At 50.0% G+C, this 17,991-nt stretch overlaps 1 protein-coding gene across 4 annotated transcripts in view; it reads right to left on the bottom strand.

The window, feature by feature from the left end:
- LOC119393186 (CUGBP Elav-like family member 3-B) overlaps positions 1-17,593 on the bottom strand; it is an 886,629-nt gene extending 869,036 nt beyond the window's left edge. For all 4 annotated transcript variants that reach the window (XR_005183869.1, XR_007416317.1, XR_007416316.1 and 1 more), the window contains exon 1: positions 17,274-17,593. Coding sequence is in view for 1 of the 4 variants with exons in the window: in XM_037660028.1 (XP_037515956.1) it covers positions 17,274-17,508 (235 nt within the window). In the remaining 3 variants the exon portion in view is untranslated. The remainder of the gene's footprint in view (positions 1-17,273) is intronic.
- Between the last annotated feature and the right edge of the window lie 398 nt (positions 17,594-17,991).

Below are 17,991 nucleotides of genomic sequence, written 5' to 3'. Positions count from 1 at the left end.
GTGCAACACAGACATTTCGTCGTCATCCTGGAAATTTGTTAATTTACACATACGTATATAGATTCGCTAACGCAAGACCTTCACAAGGCAAGGCTATGTTTGTGTTTAGTACACGGTCCATACAGTGAGGGCGGTTTTAGGTCGCAGCCATTTTTAATTGCTAATGCTGACAGCTGAGCACTGCCACGGTAAGCCAGAACAGGGGCAGCCATCCTTCGAAAACTGCCAAGCTGGCCAGCCACAACACGAATGTCATGAAAGGAGGAGAAAGAAAGAAATAACATAATAAAGGTTACTGAACGACGTTTATAGGGAGCGATGTAAACATGAAAAAAAAAAAGTGGTCGCCGGGCAACTAACGATGAATCGCGAGGGACGAACACATCGTGCAAGCAATCGCAAAGCCTCCCGTAGAGACTCGGTCGAGCTTTTCGGGCCGCAAAACTCCCTTTGTTCCCGGTTTGGAAAGAGCGAAAGGAGGGCCGATTCTTGTTCGTGAAAGCGGCGGCAGCTCCGTTTCTGCGCTGGGAGCGGACCGCTCCTGCTTTGTCAGCAGAGAGCGTCGAGGCGTGCGGACGGAGCAGCAGCAGCAAGAAAAGGCGTACATTGCGTTCACGTACACAGGCTGATAAAGAGGGTTATGGACTGACGTGTCGTCCTTGTCACAAGACACAGTGGGAAAGCGACGCCTAACGTCGTAAAAAAGGCCACCATTCACTCAGATGGTTGCGCTTGCAGTTCAGGAAGCACTGAGCTTCTTACTCTGCACGACTAGCGCTGCAACTATATACAGAATCATAAAAGTATGTGTGAGTACACGAAATGTAGACAAAGTAGGTACGCATGCTTTTAAGGCGCCTCCTTAATCTGCGTAACGAGGACAAGGATGTTGGTACTCCAGTAAAACTAAACACACATGTCTCAGAGCAAACAATCAAGCTCTGTCTGCCCGCGCTACTAGGAAGAAATGCCATAGAAATTACAGATTCCGTCAAACACCGTGTACTTCAATTAATTCATGTTCGGGGACGCTCACACAAAGCAACTGCAAAGTAAACTTGCCCACATAATTATCATTTTCAAAAGTTTCAGCATTTATTACCAATAAAAGCAAAGCTTACGTTGTACAGCGCACTGTTGGAGTCGCACTTAAGATGCTGCGTTTAGGCCTGAGGCAGTGCAACACAGAGAAACATCAGTAAGCTGTTATTAATGCAGAAGAATTCACTTGGAGCGATTGCTGGCGTGCCTTAAAGAACGCACTCTGAACAGCTGTTTATAGCCTATTGTGTCGTGCACTTATACACCATATAAAATCGTCGTCTTTTACAGCTATACGAATCACAGATTGAACACGGCATTCTTATCACCTCCAGGCTAACATTCGCTGCTGCCCTGCACGATATCACGAGTATTGATCTGTGCCTCACCAACGTACTAACTAGGTTTTAAACTCAAAAATATACCTTGCGTTATGTAGTAAACAAACTTGGCGTAGTAAAAGTTGTGTTTCGCACGTTTGTCGACCTCTTTTTCTACTATATATATATATATATATATATATATATATATATATATATATATATATATATATATATTGTGAGACGACGGTCAAGCCGAAAGACTCTTCTTTATTTATCTCGAGCCTGAGCCCCGCTACTCAGACCCAAGTGGTGATGATGAGTATTTACAGGTGAGAGGATGAAGCATATGAATAATGCTCACACTAATTTCCCCGCGCGCTGAAGCGGCCAGCCTGGCCGCGACTTAGACTGGGGATTGACGTCGAACGAAAGGCTTCAGACGCGAAACGTGGGCTATCTCGGAACCACGGCAGCGACGGTCAGAAGAAACCTCAACGGGAGTAACGCGATAGTTGACAGGAGATGTTTGTTCAATAACTACGTAGGGTCCAAGGAATCGCGATTGAAACTTCTCACATAGTCCGGGGGCACGAGTAGGCGTCCAAAGGAGCACTTCGTCACCAGGACGGAAAGACAAGTCACGGTGAGAGCTGTCATACCGCTGCTTGCGGTCGTGTTGACTGGCTTCTGTACTGAGCCGAGCAAGTTGCCGACAATTTTGAAGTCTCGAGACGAACTGTTCCGGCATAGTTGTAGAATTGTCGGTTGGAGTGCGTAAGAATGAAGCTTCGATCGTGAATGTCGCCGAACGGCCGTAAACTAGGAAGAACGGTGAGTACCCAGTAGTGCGTTGGATGGCGGTATTATGAGCAAACGTCACAAATGGTAAGATGGTGTCCCAGTTGTCATGAGCGGGCCCAATATACATGGATATCATATCAATTAGTGTGCGGTGGAATCGCTCTGTTATGCCATTGGTTTGAGGGTGGTATGCTGATGTGGTCTTGTGAACTGTGCCGCAAGTTTTAAGCATTTCTTCAATTACTGTAGACAGAAAAGTCTTGCCGCGATCGCTCAAGAGGACGCGGGGCGCACCATGCCGTAAGACAATGGCTTCGAGAAAGAAGGTGGCCACGTCAGAGGCAGAACTAGAGCGTAGAGGAGCGGTCTCTGCGTACCGTGTGAGATGGTCAACCGCTGTTACGATCCATCGATATCCTGTGGACGTTACGGGAAGAGGTCCGACCAGGTCCATTCCAACAATGGCAAAAGGTTCCTCTGGACAGGGTATTGGATGTAACAAGCCAGCAGGAGGTGAAGTCGGCCGCTTGCGCCGTTGACATAGTGCGCAAGAAGAGACGTACTTTGCAATCGAAATGGACAGACCAGGCCAGAAGAAGCGGCTCCTTATGCGGCTGTATGTTTTATGGAATCCCAAGTGGCCAGCAGATGGGTCGTCGTGGAAGGCCTCAAGGATCTGCGTACGAAGCGAGCGTGGAAGTACGGGGACCCACCGGTGTCCATCATCATTGTAAATGTATCGGTGCAGCACGTTGTTTTCAAGCTTGAATTGCCTGAGTTGTCGGCGCAACCTGGCATTAGGCGGTGGAGACATTCCGCAGAGTCGTTGAATAATGCGATGGCAGTATGGATCTCGCTGTTGACAGGAGGCCAGCTGCGTGTGGCGATTGTAAGGAAGCGGGCCACCAACCGCTAGTGCCGATAACGTAAGTGGACGCGTAGCGTCTTCATCATGGGAGGAGCAATGAAGAGGCTTGCCCGAAGATGTTAGTGGCAGAGGGCAACGAGAGAGGGCGTCGGCATCTTGGTGTTTTTTCCCAGATTTGTAAAGGACCTCAAATGAATACTCCTGTAGCCGGAGCACCCAGCGGCCGAGGCGTCCGGACAAATTCTTTAGTGATGACAACCAGCATAGCGCGTGGTGGTCTGTAATTACGGTAAAATGGCGTCCGTAAAGATATGGACGGAATTTCTGTACGGCCCAAATTACAGCCAGGCATTCCTGCCCTGTGATGGAATAGTTTTGTTCAGCAGTTGTGAGTGCGCGGCTGGCGTAGGCAACGACTCTTTCTCGACCAGTTGCATCACGCTGTAGGAGGACGGCACCGATGCCATGCCCGCTAGCGTCGGTGTGTAGACAAGTAGGGGCGTGCTCATCGAAATGACAGAGGACGGGGTCAGATGTCAGTGCCGCCTTGAGGGTGTCAAAAGCGATGTCGCATTCGGTTGTCCAAGTGAAGGCCGTGCCCGACGTCAGCTGTTTGTGCAGGGGCGACGCGATGGAGGCGAAGTCGCGGATGAAGCGGCGAAAATACGACGCGAGGCCGAGAAAACTTCGTAACTGCTTTTGATTTTCAGGGCGAGGGAAGCATGTAACGGCATTCACCTTGTCAGGATCTGGACGAACACCATCTTTGCTAACAAGGTGGCCCAATACAATGATGCTCTTACTGGCAAAATGACATTTTTTTGTATTGAGTTGAAGCCCAGCGTTAGAAATGCACGTCAGGACTTCGTCCAATCGCTCGAGATGCTGGCGGAAAGTGGAAGAAAAAATAACGATGTCATCAAGATAACATAAGCAGGTCTTCCACTTCAGGCCACGAAGAACCGTGTCGATCATACGCTCAAACGTTGCCGGAGCGTTGCATAAACCGAAGGGCATTACATTGAACTCATAGAGGCCATCGGGTGTTGCAAAGGCCGTCTTGTCCTTGTCCACTTCATGCATAGGTATTTGCCAATACCCTGATCGAAGATCAAGGCTTGAGAAATATTCAGCGCCCTGAAGGGAGTCGAGGGCATCGTCAATTCGCGGCATCGGATATACATCTTTGCGCGTGATCTTATTGAGGGCTCGATAATCGACGCAAAATCGTACCGAGCCGTCCTTCTTCCGGACGAGCACAACAGGCGACGACCAAGAACTGGACGATGGCCGAATGATGTCGCGTTTCAGCATGTCAGCGACGTTGTCCTCGATGATTTTACGCTCGGCAGAGGAGACGCGGTATGGTCGTCGGCGCACAATGGAATTGCCCTCGGTTTCGATGCGGTGCACGGCGACGGATGTGCGACCCAGAAGCTTGGAGTCGATGTCAAAAGAAGCACTGTGTTTTCGAAGTAGTGCTAAGAGATCTTCCTTTTGCGCCGCAGGGAGATCAGGGTTGATGGTGGCTGTTAAAGCAGTGGTTGTCGCATGGTCGTTGATAGTAGTAGGCGACGGTGGTGGATCTGTGTGAAGAGGCATCAGGGCAAGAGGTTCTGTGTCAGCAAAGCAGGCCACAACGCTACCTTGGGGCAGAACAAGTGGTGAAGATGTAGGGTTACGTGCAGTGACCAACGCTCTGCTGTCATGAAACCTGACCAAGCTAGGCGCAATGACAATTCCTCGGGATATCCAGCGATCGCATGGAGCGAGAAACACATCACCATTAACGATGGTATCGGACGTCAACGTCAGAACATTCTCGTCGCCAGGTGGAATGGAACAATCGACCGCCGTGAGGAAACGCAGTTTGCGAACATCGTCATGAGATGAAAACTCCGTGTCCGTCATATGAACGACTCGCTGTTGACAAGATATCACGGCCGACGCTGAGGAGAGAAAGTCCCATCCCAAAATTAGTGTGTGCGTACATGACGGCAGGACGAGAAACTGAATGTGATGAAGTATGCCGTCGATGAAAACTCGCGCTGTGCACACACCAATAGGCCGAACAAGAACTGCATTGGCACACCGAAGGGGAGGGCCAGTATACGGGGTTTTTACCTTTCGCAAGCGAGAGCACAGTTCGATACTAATAACGGAAAGTGCTGCCCCCGTGTCTACCAATGCTTCAGTCCATACACCTTCAGCACATACTAACAGTACATTTGAGGGCCGCTGCGGAGGAGTTTGACTTAGCCCGAACAATGCAGCTTCCCCTCCCAAAGCTGCACAATTTAGTTTTCCGGGCGATGGCCCGGGGCCGAAGTAGCTGGTCGAAGGGGAGAAGAGGAGCGGCGCATGGGTGATGGAGAGCGGCGACGCGGAAAACGGGAAGCAGCGGCTCCGTTGAGGCTCTGCGGAGATGCAGAACGACGTTCGTAAGCTTGGTAGGGGCGACTGTATTGTGGAAGCGGAGCAGGAAACTCGTCTCGTTCATGGTAGTCGTAACCCCGTCTTTCGTCCTGTTGACGGCGTCGGCAAAACCGGGAAATATGGCCACGGACTCCACAATAGTAGCATACTGGTCGAGGTGGGCGCCAGGCGTTGGGAGGGGGAAGCGACGCTCGTGGTGACAAAGCATTCACGGAACCGTGCATTGTGGGCGCGTGGGGTGGTATCTGTTGAGGAGGCGCTAGGGCCGCAACCTGGGCATAAGTTGGTGTCGGTACGGGGTCGTGCCTGGGAATTTCCGTACTCCTCATGGCAACAAGTTCTTCTCGGACGATGTTGCGGAGGCTGCTGCCCGGAGATGTCGTACGGAGCTCAAGAGGGTAAGACGTAGCCTGTGCTTGGAGTTCCTCTCGTATGATGGAACGAATCAAGCTGCGCAGCTCGGTGTCATTGGTTGCGCTCAGATGAGATGTGTCAGGCTGCAAACGGAGCAGATGGAGCTCATCAAGGCGCTGACACGTGGCGACGATTTCCGAGACGGTAGTGGGGTTCTGCACTGCAAGGGCGTTGAATGCCGCAGCGCCAATTCCTTTGAGCAGGTGGCGCACCCTGTCCGTCTCCGTCATTGAGCTGTTCACGCGGCGACAAAGGGCGAGGACATCTTCTATGTAGGAAGTGTATGACTCGCCGGTTTGCTGGACACGCTCCGCTAATTTCTTTTTCGCGATGTCGGAGCGGATTGAAGGGTTCGCGAAAATCTGTCGTAGCTGATGCTTAAAGGAGGTCCAATCGACGAAGTCCAACTCGTGGTTGAAAAACCAAGTCTTGGCTACACCCGTCAGGTAGAAGGCGACACGAGTAAGTTTTGCAGGGTCGTCCCAGTGGTTGAGTGCACTGACGCGGTCGTACTGCTCCAGCCAGTCTTCGACGTCGTCCCCACGAAGGCCAGCGAACACCGGTGGATCCTTCTGAGGGGTGGTAACCAAGCAGGTAGGGTTTCCTGACGGGGCAGATGTCGTGGATGGTCCAGCGTTGGGGTTCTCGTCTTGCGACATTGCCGATGTCTCCGAGGTCAAACGGCGACCTGAACGGAGCTCCAGGGGTGTATTGAAGTGGAAGGCGTAGCGCCACCGGTAGAGCCAGAGGACTGAGGAATCGTACAGCACAATCCACCACTTGTGAGACGACGGTCAAGCCGAAAGACTCTTCTTTATTTATCTCGAGCCTGAGCCCCGCTACTCAGACCCAAGTGGTGATGATGAGTATTTACAGGTGAGAGGATGAAGCATATGAATAATGCTCACAATATATATATATATATATATATATATATATATATATATATATATATATGTGTGTGTGTGTGTGTGTGTGTGTGTGTGTGTGTGTGTGTGTGTGTGTGTGTGTGTGTGTGTGTGTGTTCAGTGGGAAAGTTCAGTGGGTCCGGTGCGTATAGGAAAACAAGAGGATGAACGTACGAGCAACCAATACTTTATGCCTAACGTTTCGGCCGTGGCACGGCCTTAGAGACTGAACGTAGCGCGGGATATGATCATGCGCACCGTTACTCAAGGACTCCGCCCTGCTCTCTTATTCGCTGTCTCTATATTATTCACCGGATGAGCGAGGGGTGAAAACAAGGCGCAGTCCCCGTAACTGCCTTCCCCCCAAGCAGCGAACAAGCGATACAGTCAGGCCTTGCTGATCAGAACAACACGGTCGTCTCCGAGCGTTCTTTTTGCTGCCTCGTCCCCATACTGAGCAATGCGGTGCAAAGATGCTCAGAGCAGAATCGACACGTGCCAAGCGCCGGGAAAGCGACGGCTGTGGCTTCAGTGGCGGTGGCAAAACGGAAGAGAGTGAAAGAGTGACCTCATGGCTCCAGCTAGCCGATAAGTGCACGCACCACGGGGCAGCGCGCAAAACTTGCGCTGGTCATTTCGCACCCTACACTATACCAGCAGCGAGAGAAGACCTCCCGCAGGGCTTCTCTCGGCCCGAGTGCATGGTGTGGACAGTTGTCGGTCGTTGCTTCAGCGTTGCTCCTTTCTGCCGACGGAGTTCGGCGTCTCTCCAGCCGTATATACGAGAGCGCTTGCTTGCCACGAACAGTGAACGAGCGCGACTTAATCAATAAGGGAGTGCGGACGGAATCGAACGCCTTCCGCCGAACGGCAGCAGCCGCTCCTTTCTCTGCTACGAACCGAAAGGCACGTCTCGCCACGCGTATTAGAGGCGCCTGAGGCTCGGCTCTGCGACATTGTGCACGGGCATTCTGGCTACAGCAGCTGCTATACCGTTACTGTTCATCGCAGTAGAACATCATTCGCTCTGGGCGATCCTTGTCCCGCCACAGGGCGTAGCCAGGACTTCACTTCGGGAGGGGTCCGACCCCCAAAACCTATGTGCCTCTTTATTTATAGGTACGCGCATGTATGCATATGAATTCAAACAGAAAAAAGTTTCAGGGTGTATTAAACGCTTCCGCCTCTCTGGCTACGCCTATGTGCGACCATTAGTTAGCAATCACACAGCTAAATACAGCAGAAGAATCAAGAACAGGAATATGAAGGAGCAGGAGATGAATGGCTTCAACTGAATCGTGGGTGTGCGATTTGCTAATATCCAAAACATTATGGACGATGAGTAAGAAATTTTCCTGAAGCGATGAAGTTGCTTCTTATCTTTAGTATTGTCATTTAATTTCCATTATTACTCTTACGTGAAAAGTAGCAGTCATCGCCGTGTTCGTAAGGCCACTGAATGAAAACATACCTAATATATCGAACGGCGTAAAGACAATGTTGTTACAGCAAGAGCACCTCGAATGTGACCTAGTACATGTTATGATGAGAAATCGTTGAACGGGAAATGCCGCTGGAGAAACGTTTCGACAAGCGGACTCGTCAAGGCAGCAACGAAGACAAGTCCATTAGTTGAAAGGGTGTCACTATGCAGCGGCGTTCCCTGCTCAATGACTTCTCATCGCTTCAAGCGTCCATCTTCCCCTGCACTTCTGTCTTGTGAAGCACATGTTAGGATCATTGCAGACCAGTTCTGCGGAATCTCACAAGGTGGTGGAAATGCCAGAAACATGCATATTTCTCTTTGTGTAATTATTTTCTGATGTATGAGATAAAAATTTGTCATCTAGCGGATAGCTCCTGTCAATACACATGGCAGGCAGTTGGCCACCATTACTAGCGAAAGTACGTAAAGTCAGTTGCTTATAGCGGGAAGTATACCGAGTTAAATATGAAAGTGGGCGTTGGTATCGCATATGAGGTCGCCATCCACTTTTAATACCTTACAAACAATCGTATCGCAGTGCTGTTTATTCCTTAGTAGTAGTAGTAGTAGTAGTAGTAGTAGTAGTAGTAGTAGTAGTAGTAGTAGTAGTAGTAGTAGTAGTAGTAGTAGTAGTAGTAGTAGTAGTAGTAGTAGTACTTGAAGTTGTACGTCCAGAAACCACCATATGATTATAAGGCACGCCGTAGTGGAGGGCTCAGGAAATTTCGATCACCTGGGGTTCTTTAACGTACATCTGAATCTAAGTACACGGGCCTCAAGCATTTCGCCTCCATCGAAATGCGGCCGCCTCTGCTAGGATGCTTATACCTTAGTGCCAACCATAAAATGGGCCGATAATGTACCACGTGCGCGATTGCTTCGATTCAGAGATGCGTAGCCTGGAAAACTACAAGTACACTAAGAACAAATGGTACCCAAGAAAAAGTACGAAATAAAATGCGGAACACTGCTGCTTTACTGTCTTGTATAATACTACCACGATATCTAAACAAAAGGTTCTAAGATTCTAAGGGCTCCATTATTTGATATTCTACTAACAAGCACCACTTATTTATAATTATCGTTTTGCTATAACCAGGCCTGCGGCGCAAACGCTGCCCTTCTGCATGGCGTGGGCTGTTGAAGGAACAAAAACAACGGAGGTCGAATAAAAGAAACAGCGATTCAATCTCGCATAAAGGGGTTTTATCTCACTTTGATGTCGATTTGAATTTGGAAAAAAAAAGGCGAGAGTCTGCGCTGTATCCGTGAAATAATGAGGAACAAAAATATAAAAACAAGTCTTGGGTAACAGATTGTTGGCGACATCGGAGAGCTTCGTGAAACAGCGAGAAAGGCCCGTTGTTTCGTGAAAGAAGTGGCAATCATCCCGGGTTGTTGCTGTCTGGCCTCAAGTTTCTCGACTCGCTTTTCACATCAAGAGTCAATTTAAGGAGTGTCGTCGGCCGGCGCACTGCCGCAATGGAAATATGAGATAAGCGCGAATAGAGAAGAGGTGCAGCGCTTTTAACCAACTGGCCGAGCAGCTCGACCAACAACAACGACCGAGTTTCTTATGAATCTTTTTTTGTTTTGTATGCAAACATATAATCCCACGAAGTCATGAGGCTGATTAGATGAGCGTGTATAAACGTCGAAATGCTAGATAAAAAAGAAGAGGTATAGCATTGAACGCGTGTGGTGAACATTCTTTTTTTCTTCCTTCTGGCGAAATCTGCCAGGCACTGTAATGTGTACAGGTGCCCCAAAAGTAGAACGGAGCATGCAAGCTGTGGCCAAACTGTATAAAACTGCATGCCAGCGCGCTCTATCAGCACATGCTGTGGAGATAGCGAGAGTGCGTAGGCATATCTGGCTAACCCATCCCAACATTTTAATGCTCACCTTATCGCCGACTCGTGCGAAGCCGCGCTGCTACCGTCAATGCTCGTCCGAGGCGAAAATGGTGGCATCCTTGGCGCTGCAGAAAGCGCATGGCTCGCAAGATTTCTGCACGACGCGGCGAAGAAATGAATAAAGAACTGAAGGCGCCCCTGACGAGCAGTGATGGCAGCAGCACAGCTTCGCTCGAGCCAGCGATAAGACGAGTATCAAAGTGCCGAGATGGGTCAGCCGGATATGCCGACGTACTCTAGCTATATGCTGCGTATCTGCTCATAGAGCGCGCTGGCATGCAGTTTTTTACTGTACATGCTACCTTCAGGTAGCAGAGTTGCGCATAGGTAGCAGAGTGCGCATAGCAACCACAGCTATGCGGCGAAGCCGCCCGCCGTTTTTACAGGCGACATGCCTACCGTGCAGCCGATTGACATGTTCGGCGTGTCGAAGACCGGTGATTAACTTAACTGTCGATGTCTGGTGTCAATCCAATTCGCTGCAGCAGCAGCGTAGAGAAATACAAAAAATTGGCCCAAGCGGCAGCTTCTCCGCAATGCATGGTTGCTAGCGGCGTTTGGAAGACAGATGCGCAACTCTGCTACCCAAAGGTAGCATATACAGTAACTTTAGTTTTGCCTAAAGCCCCTTAATATAGAAAGTAGCGACACTCTCCTCCACTCCGGCGCTTTCCTCCTCTATATCCTCTCCCAACAGGCCGCGCCTCCTCTCCCAACCTGCTGCCGTGCGGGCGCCGGCCGTTTGTGTTGGCTGGTAGGTGATAACGACTCTGCTAGCTGATAACGCCGGCGAAAAAATGAAAACACTAGAACAAAATATGGTTCGCGCGCGTTTCTCGGGCAACGGCCCGAGCGGCGTTCCGGAAAGCACCGAGACGAGAGGCGGGAAAGGAGGGCGCGCGGCGTGGCGGCTCGGTTAAAAGAAAGGCGGTACTTTCTAAAAAATATCCAGGGACTTTAGTTTTGCCCAGTTTGGCCACAGCTCGCGTGCTACGTTTTACTTTTGGGGCACACGCGTCCCTCTATTATTTTGGATTCTTATATGAAGCATGAAAAGTGCATACTTCATTGAACACACAATAATAGAGGGACGCGTGGACGCTATTTACTTGCAAGGAGCGCTCGTTGTGTACATATATTCCTAATTTATTGCGTTTTGTGAAGTGTTCGCTTTCTAACAGCAAATATTCCATACCATCGCGACTACGGGTGGCCAGCGCCACGCAGCAGCGCAGTATATTGAGTGCAAATAGACACAGCTCTACATAGCAGTGCTTCTGGGCTTTTTACGCTACAGCTTGTAGGTTCTGGTGAGTACATGTGTTAATAATTGCTGGTTTTGTACGTGCCAAAACCGCGATATGGTTATGAGGCACGCCGTGGTCGGAGACTCCGGCTTAATTATGACTACCTGGTTCTTTAACGTGCACCTAAATCTTTGGTGTTCTTTGCGTTTTGGCCCCAACAAAATGCAGCCGCCGTGGCCGCGGTGACTATACGCAAGGTGAATATTCGCTACATCGAAAGTTCGCAATGCCAGGTTTGTCTGGGACTCAAGGTGCACCTCCACTCATAGGACAATCACGATCGCTACAGACCATCTCAATCCAACATGTTGCTCATCTTAGAGCCCACATTACACACCTCTACCGAGTTCGCAGTCGTCACATTGCTGCTCTGCCGCTTCGGAGAGAACGTGCCACGCACTGCTATTACTCATCGAGGCAGCCTTGCGTGAGATTTGCAGATCACTATCGCGCCCGTTGTGCCTAAGAAAATCCTAAGTACGCCTTGCAATTCCAGGAATTACCAAGAGGAGCTATCATTAAACGACGGCAGCGGCATTAATTGCTATTACTGAACAACAAATACAGTCAAAGGACGCAAATGTGGATCTGTCTCAGCCGCCAGCTTCACAGGCATTCTTGTCATCTCAGCCTGCGATGTCACACAGTGCAGTCCAGACTCCCACAGGACTATATACGGCAGCAAAATGTTCTGCGTTTGCGTGCTGCTATCATTCACGTCGTGGAAGCCCAACCTCGGAAGGGGGTAATTTTTAGTGACTTCAAGGCATTCTTTGCGAGGCAGCGCTCGGGTCGTTCGCTTGCTTTTTTGTGTCCCTGAGTTTGCGCTCTTTTGTTCCCTTCACCAGGAACAAAATGAAACCCGCCCAATTTGCTGTTCTAATCTTCTCAGGATCTGATATCTGCGTGCAATGCACAATGCAGGCACTCGAGTGCACGAAGACAAAGCAGCTTCAAACAACCGCGACGAATCAAGGTACTATAGAGTTAGCCGCAAATAAATGCAGACCTCTTAATATGAGAAAACGAAACGGCACAACCTGCATTCTCAAGCGTAAAGAAAGACGTGTTTCCTACCATGCGTTGCGCGCTACGTCTTGGTCGTAGTAGCTTCAGATGATTTAGTGATTTACATACGAGAAAATTCGGCGTCCTCAGCACGACGACTTAGAGGCAAATAATTGCTCTCACAAGCATGCGGCATGATTATCGGCTACATAATAATTCATAATTGCTGAGCTTTGACGCGCCAAATTTGCGTTATGATTACGAGGCACGCCATAGTGGCGGACTCCAGATTGCTTTCTGCCACCTGGGGTTCTTTAACGTGCACCTAAATCTAAGCGCACGGATGGTCTTTCTGTTTCGCCCCTATCCAAATACGGCCGCCGTAGCCGGGAACGGAAACCCATGCTCTCGAGCTCAGCAGCGCGACTACGTTCGTGCGAAGCTACCACGGATGTTTACTCGGCCACAACGGCTGTATTTGGACGTGGCCGAAATGCAAAAAGACGCTCGTGTACTGCGGCAAGCAAGGTGTGTTACCGGGCTAGTTGGTATTCCATGATTGCATAAACAGCGCGGACGGGGTACAAAAACAAGGGACATACGAGAACTGGCGCTAACTTCCAACTTTTATTGCAAAAAACGTGGAAAACGAAAACAAGATAACGCGCATGTGATCTCACCAGAAGCCTGTGCGTGAAGTCGGGGATAAATAAAAACCAAGAAAACAGCAAGAAGTGTGCGTTACGTGGTCCAGCTTATTATATATTTCCTGCTGTTTTCCTGCGACTTAAATCCGTTGCGAGTGACGATATTTTCTTGTGCGTCTTATTCCTGCTGGTGGTGCTTAAGCATCTAGGTTTTTCTCTAAGTTATGTGCCAACTAGCCCAGCAACAAATCCTGCTAAAGACTTATAAATCTTCCGCGACCTCTTCCTGCAGAGTCTTTCGAATCAGCTACGGATGATTCTATGTACTTACCTCTCCTGTTACAACGTCCATCGAAGCCATAGCAAAAATGGCAGACTACATCATCGATAGTTTCCATCCTGTGATATCTGCCATTGACTTTTCTAATGCACCAGTTTCGACTCAACCGCAGTTACAACAGCACTTTGACGATCTCGCCACTTCAAGCACGCAGCGTGCTGCGCAAGCGGACACTGAAACTACCGAGTTAGCTGCCTTACGTTTCGATGCAGGCAGAAAACAGCCGCGTCATCACTCGTACAACCAAAACGAGTCACGCTCTCCGTCTCCCGTCATTTGTTGGCACCACGCCAGATACAGCACTCGTGCGCGCCTGTGCCTTCCGCCTTGCAACTTTTCGGAAAACGGTCGGGCCCTTCACTGATGAAGGCAAGTGCAACCGGCCCTACATGAGGCCGTCTATTTTATGTCATGGACCACGTCACGAAAAATCGCTACCTTGTAGAGACTGGTGCGCAAATTTGTGTCCGTCCCTCTGCTTTTTAAGACCGCGGAAGACATCGACATGACACGTCTTTTATCACTGCCGTAAACGGTTACAAAAAAAACGTATGGCCAGAAATCAGTCACTCCCAACCTCTGCCTACCGCCATGGTGCCCTAATGTTTATGGTGCTCGACTGATGATCCGCAGGTCGCGGGATCGAATTCCGAACGTGGCGGCCGCATTTTCGATCGAGGCGAATATTCTGGAGGCCCATGTGCCAACATTTAGGTGCACGTTAAAGAACCCCAAGTGGTCGAAATTTTCGGAACCCTCTACTACGGCGTCTCTCATAATCATGCCGTGGTTTTGGGAAGTAAAACCTCAACATTTATTACTATATTAACCTCTGTCTGCGGCGCCCCTTTCGATCGCCAGTCACTGTTGCCAACCTTCGCTAATGCCGCATTCTCGACTTCGCGACTAACTCATCGGCGCAAAGCATCACCACATCTGCGCCAGCCTTGCGCCTCGTAAAAGTATACACACCCGAGTATCCACGCCTTGGTCTACCACCCCACTGGAATTCTGACAACTTTTCGAAACTCCTTCGCCGGATCGCCCAATAGTGCACATCTTCACACACCTCATTGTGACGAATGGACCACCAATATACGTATGCCCGACCTCGCCGCTTATCACCAGACGCGCCAATATCCGTTATGGTAGACGTTTCAGACATAGCTGTTGACGTTGTGCTTTAACAGCTGGTTGCCTACACATGAAAGCCTGCATCTTCCTTCTCAAGGCAGCTGCCACCGCAAGAAACCCGACAAACCACCTTCGTATTTTGAATTGCTGGCAGTCTACCTCGCCACTTTCGTCACAACCTCGAAGGTCGTCAGTTTTTTGTTCTCACCTATCCCAAGCCACTAATTTACGCTGTTACCTTCAACAGTTCCTCACCCACCTCACGCTACCTGTGGCCACGTATAAATGCTGACGCCCGTTGCTGGACGCGGGCATGTATCCAGTGCCAGCGCGCCAAAGTCAGCAGACACACTATGAGCGCGCTTTCTCTTTTTCACCCACCAGACGTCCGTTTCAGCCACGACGAAATTGTGGGCCCTCTGCCACCGTCTTCTAACCAACGATACATATTCGCTTGTATCGGTCGATTTACCCGCTGGCCAGAAGCAAAGTCGCTCTCTAACATTACTCAAGAGTTTGTTGCCCAAGCCCTCCTAGATAACTCGATTGCCCGTTACGGCGTGTCACACACCTTAATGCCAGACAGAGGGAGACGATTTGAATCGGCCTTCTTCGAGCTCTCTCTCGTCTTGTGGGGGCAACGCAGATACAGCTTGCCACCCAAGTTCGAATGGCGTGGTAGAACGCTTACACCGTAAACTGAAAGCATCACTTCACGCACAAAACAACGATTTCATGAACAGAGCGCCTACTTTTGGTTCCACTAGGTCTTCGCGCCGCTGTGAAAAAAGAAGTGCTGTTTCTTGGGCTAGTTGAAATATCATACTCTATTTTTGGACGCGCTTGAAAAACAACAGCACAGTGAGGCACACATAAACCACAAATGAAAGCGCTTTCGTTTGTGGTTTATGTGTGCCTCACTGTGTCCTTGCTTTTCGAGCGCGTCCAAACGTAGACGGTGAAAGAAGATGCACAGGGCTCATCAGCAGAGCTAGTTTTCGGCATTACACTTCCACAAATTCTCTGGCGTTTTCGGCGAAATTGTTTTTTGCCTCGGGACCGACATCTGCTGACATACAATCTTATACCGACCGCCTGCGCACTAGTGTTGTACCCTCATTGCTTCATCATGGCTGAATATTTAACACTATTGTGTGGCAGTCGCGATCAAAGTGATATACTCAAGCTTGAGTACCGTCGAGTAGATGGCGAATCCTGGTGACCGTATAAATTTAGAACTAAATTTAGCTCATCCAGACATTTCCCTGTGGCCTATCACATATGAAAAACGATGATCGCTGTGCTCTGCAATAACAAGGAAAGGCTCCATTATGTATTCAGGAGCAGGTACTACCGTCATGCTCCTACTTCATGCGCTGGCACTAGACATGTCGCACTTGGTGTCTCGACCTTTGCATTTTATCACAACACGTCCGGCGCGAAGCTACCTTACCGTCTGTGGTTTAGCCTTTACCAATTCTATCCCATTTCGTATTGGATGACAACGCTGATTGTAATGACTGTGGTTTCAAAAAGACACTTGAAGACAACTTGTGCGACTGACCTTGATGCAGCTCTCAGCGAAAAATGCTTGTCAATGCGTTAGCAGGCATTAACAGAGCTCGTCAAAAGAAATAATTCAATAATACCGACGTCACAGGCCATCGCAGAAGACAGCAACGAATTCATTATTACCGTTCTTACGAACACCAAACCTGCATCAGAGAGGGAGCCTAGTAGTGACACGTGTTATGCTGTGCATTGAACAGCAATGATTAAGTGTCCTGTTTATCTCTCTCTATCCTTTCTTCTTCCCTCCCGCATCATCCACTTGCAGCATGGCAAACCCAATTCTTGGTCTCCTCCCCACTGCTCTGTTGATGTCCCCATACCTCTCTCAAGCACGAATCAGCTTCGTGATGACACAAACGCAAGGCACGAGAAAAATTCCTGACGTATCCAGAGGGAGATACAGCCCAATGTTTTTCATCTGTCGGAAGAGGCGAGTCTAATGCGACGGGAGCGTACATGTGCTGGCGGCATTTTCTCAATGCGCCAGTTGAATATATTGCAGAGGTTATCGGTGCAAATAAGCACATAGAAGATGCCTCGAATTCGGTTGTCACTAGCATGGATAACCCTCGTGGGAAGAAGTGTGTAAGTGTTCAGTACAGCGTGTCTGCCGGTGTCACAACTTTCGCAAATTTAATGCTTCAGACATGAAGAATTTTCATTAATATTCATTAAGATAACACACACAGAACGCAAGCTTATCGGTGGGTTTGGGAATACTTATTCTGACACTCATCTACGGCTGTATGTTAAAAGCAAGAGGTGACGACGCTGACAAGATGGATTCGCCACGAGTCAGCTGAGTTTGGCGGCCCCTACAAAGGGGCGCCCGAGGCTCCACGAGTGGCGCAGGTGTTAAGAAGGCTGGTGACGTAAGAGCGAGCGCTTCAGGCCTCGGTGCCGAAACAAAGGCGCGCGCTCCGCGAGCGTCCCGCTGCCGCCGACGCTCGCGGGAGCGCACGCGGTCCGGACAAAGCGCTCGACGGCCGTCAGCGTGGGCTTCTCGGCCTGACAATCGTGTTACGTGGCAAAGCATTCCGTGTCCACCTCGTGGGCTTACTCGCTGACTCACCCTTGTGCATTCCGGTGTACTTGTCCTTGAGCACGATGAGCTCGTAGATCTTTCCGAACTGCTCGAAGAGCGGCCGCAGGTCTTTTTCATCCAGGTTACGGGGAATCTGGCCCACAAACAGCTTGATGGCGTCGTGGTCCTTGACGGGTGCCAGCTCGCCGTTGCCGTTGTGGATGACAACCGAATCCAATACTCCGTTGTGCAGCGCCATGTTTGGAAACTCACAGCACAACATGCATACGACCGTTGTGGGAAGCGCGGGGGCGGCTGCAGCACACACTCGCACGCACAACACACTTGGCTCGCAATACACTCGGCGCGGGTCTGCCAGTCGCGCGCGTGTGGGGGCCGCACGTCCGCCGCCGGACGACGACAGCGCATGCGCATGCGGGAGCCGCGCGGGCCACCATTGGCCGGAAACACGTCACGTGTCTCTCCCAAGTTCTTTTTTCCCCTTCGCACCGCGCGGGCAGCATCACTCGGGACGCGGGACGCGCTGGGTCTCGCACTGTTTCTCCCGCATCTCCCGGCTCTTGGATGTGGAGAAGCCGGCACTCGATGACGCGAGCATCTGAATGCTCTCGCTCGGTAATCGCCTCCAGCCTTCTCGTGAATATGTTTTATTGTAGGATATGTGCGCAAAGGTTGGACGAACACAGGGCAAACGAAGTAGAGAGAAAGAGCGCTAACTAATATATCCGCCCTCTTTTGTTAAAAG

Source organism: Rhipicephalus sanguineus, chromosome 5 (genome assembly GCF_013339695.2).
Source record: "Rhipicephalus sanguineus isolate Rsan-2018 chromosome 5, BIME_Rsan_1.4, whole genome shotgun sequence".
Classification (NCBI taxonomy): Eukaryota; Metazoa; Arthropoda; class Arachnida; order Ixodida; family Ixodidae; genus Rhipicephalus; species Rhipicephalus sanguineus.
Note: the sequence above shows the minus strand (reverse complement) of the source record. Positions and strands in the feature narration are given on the sequence as shown.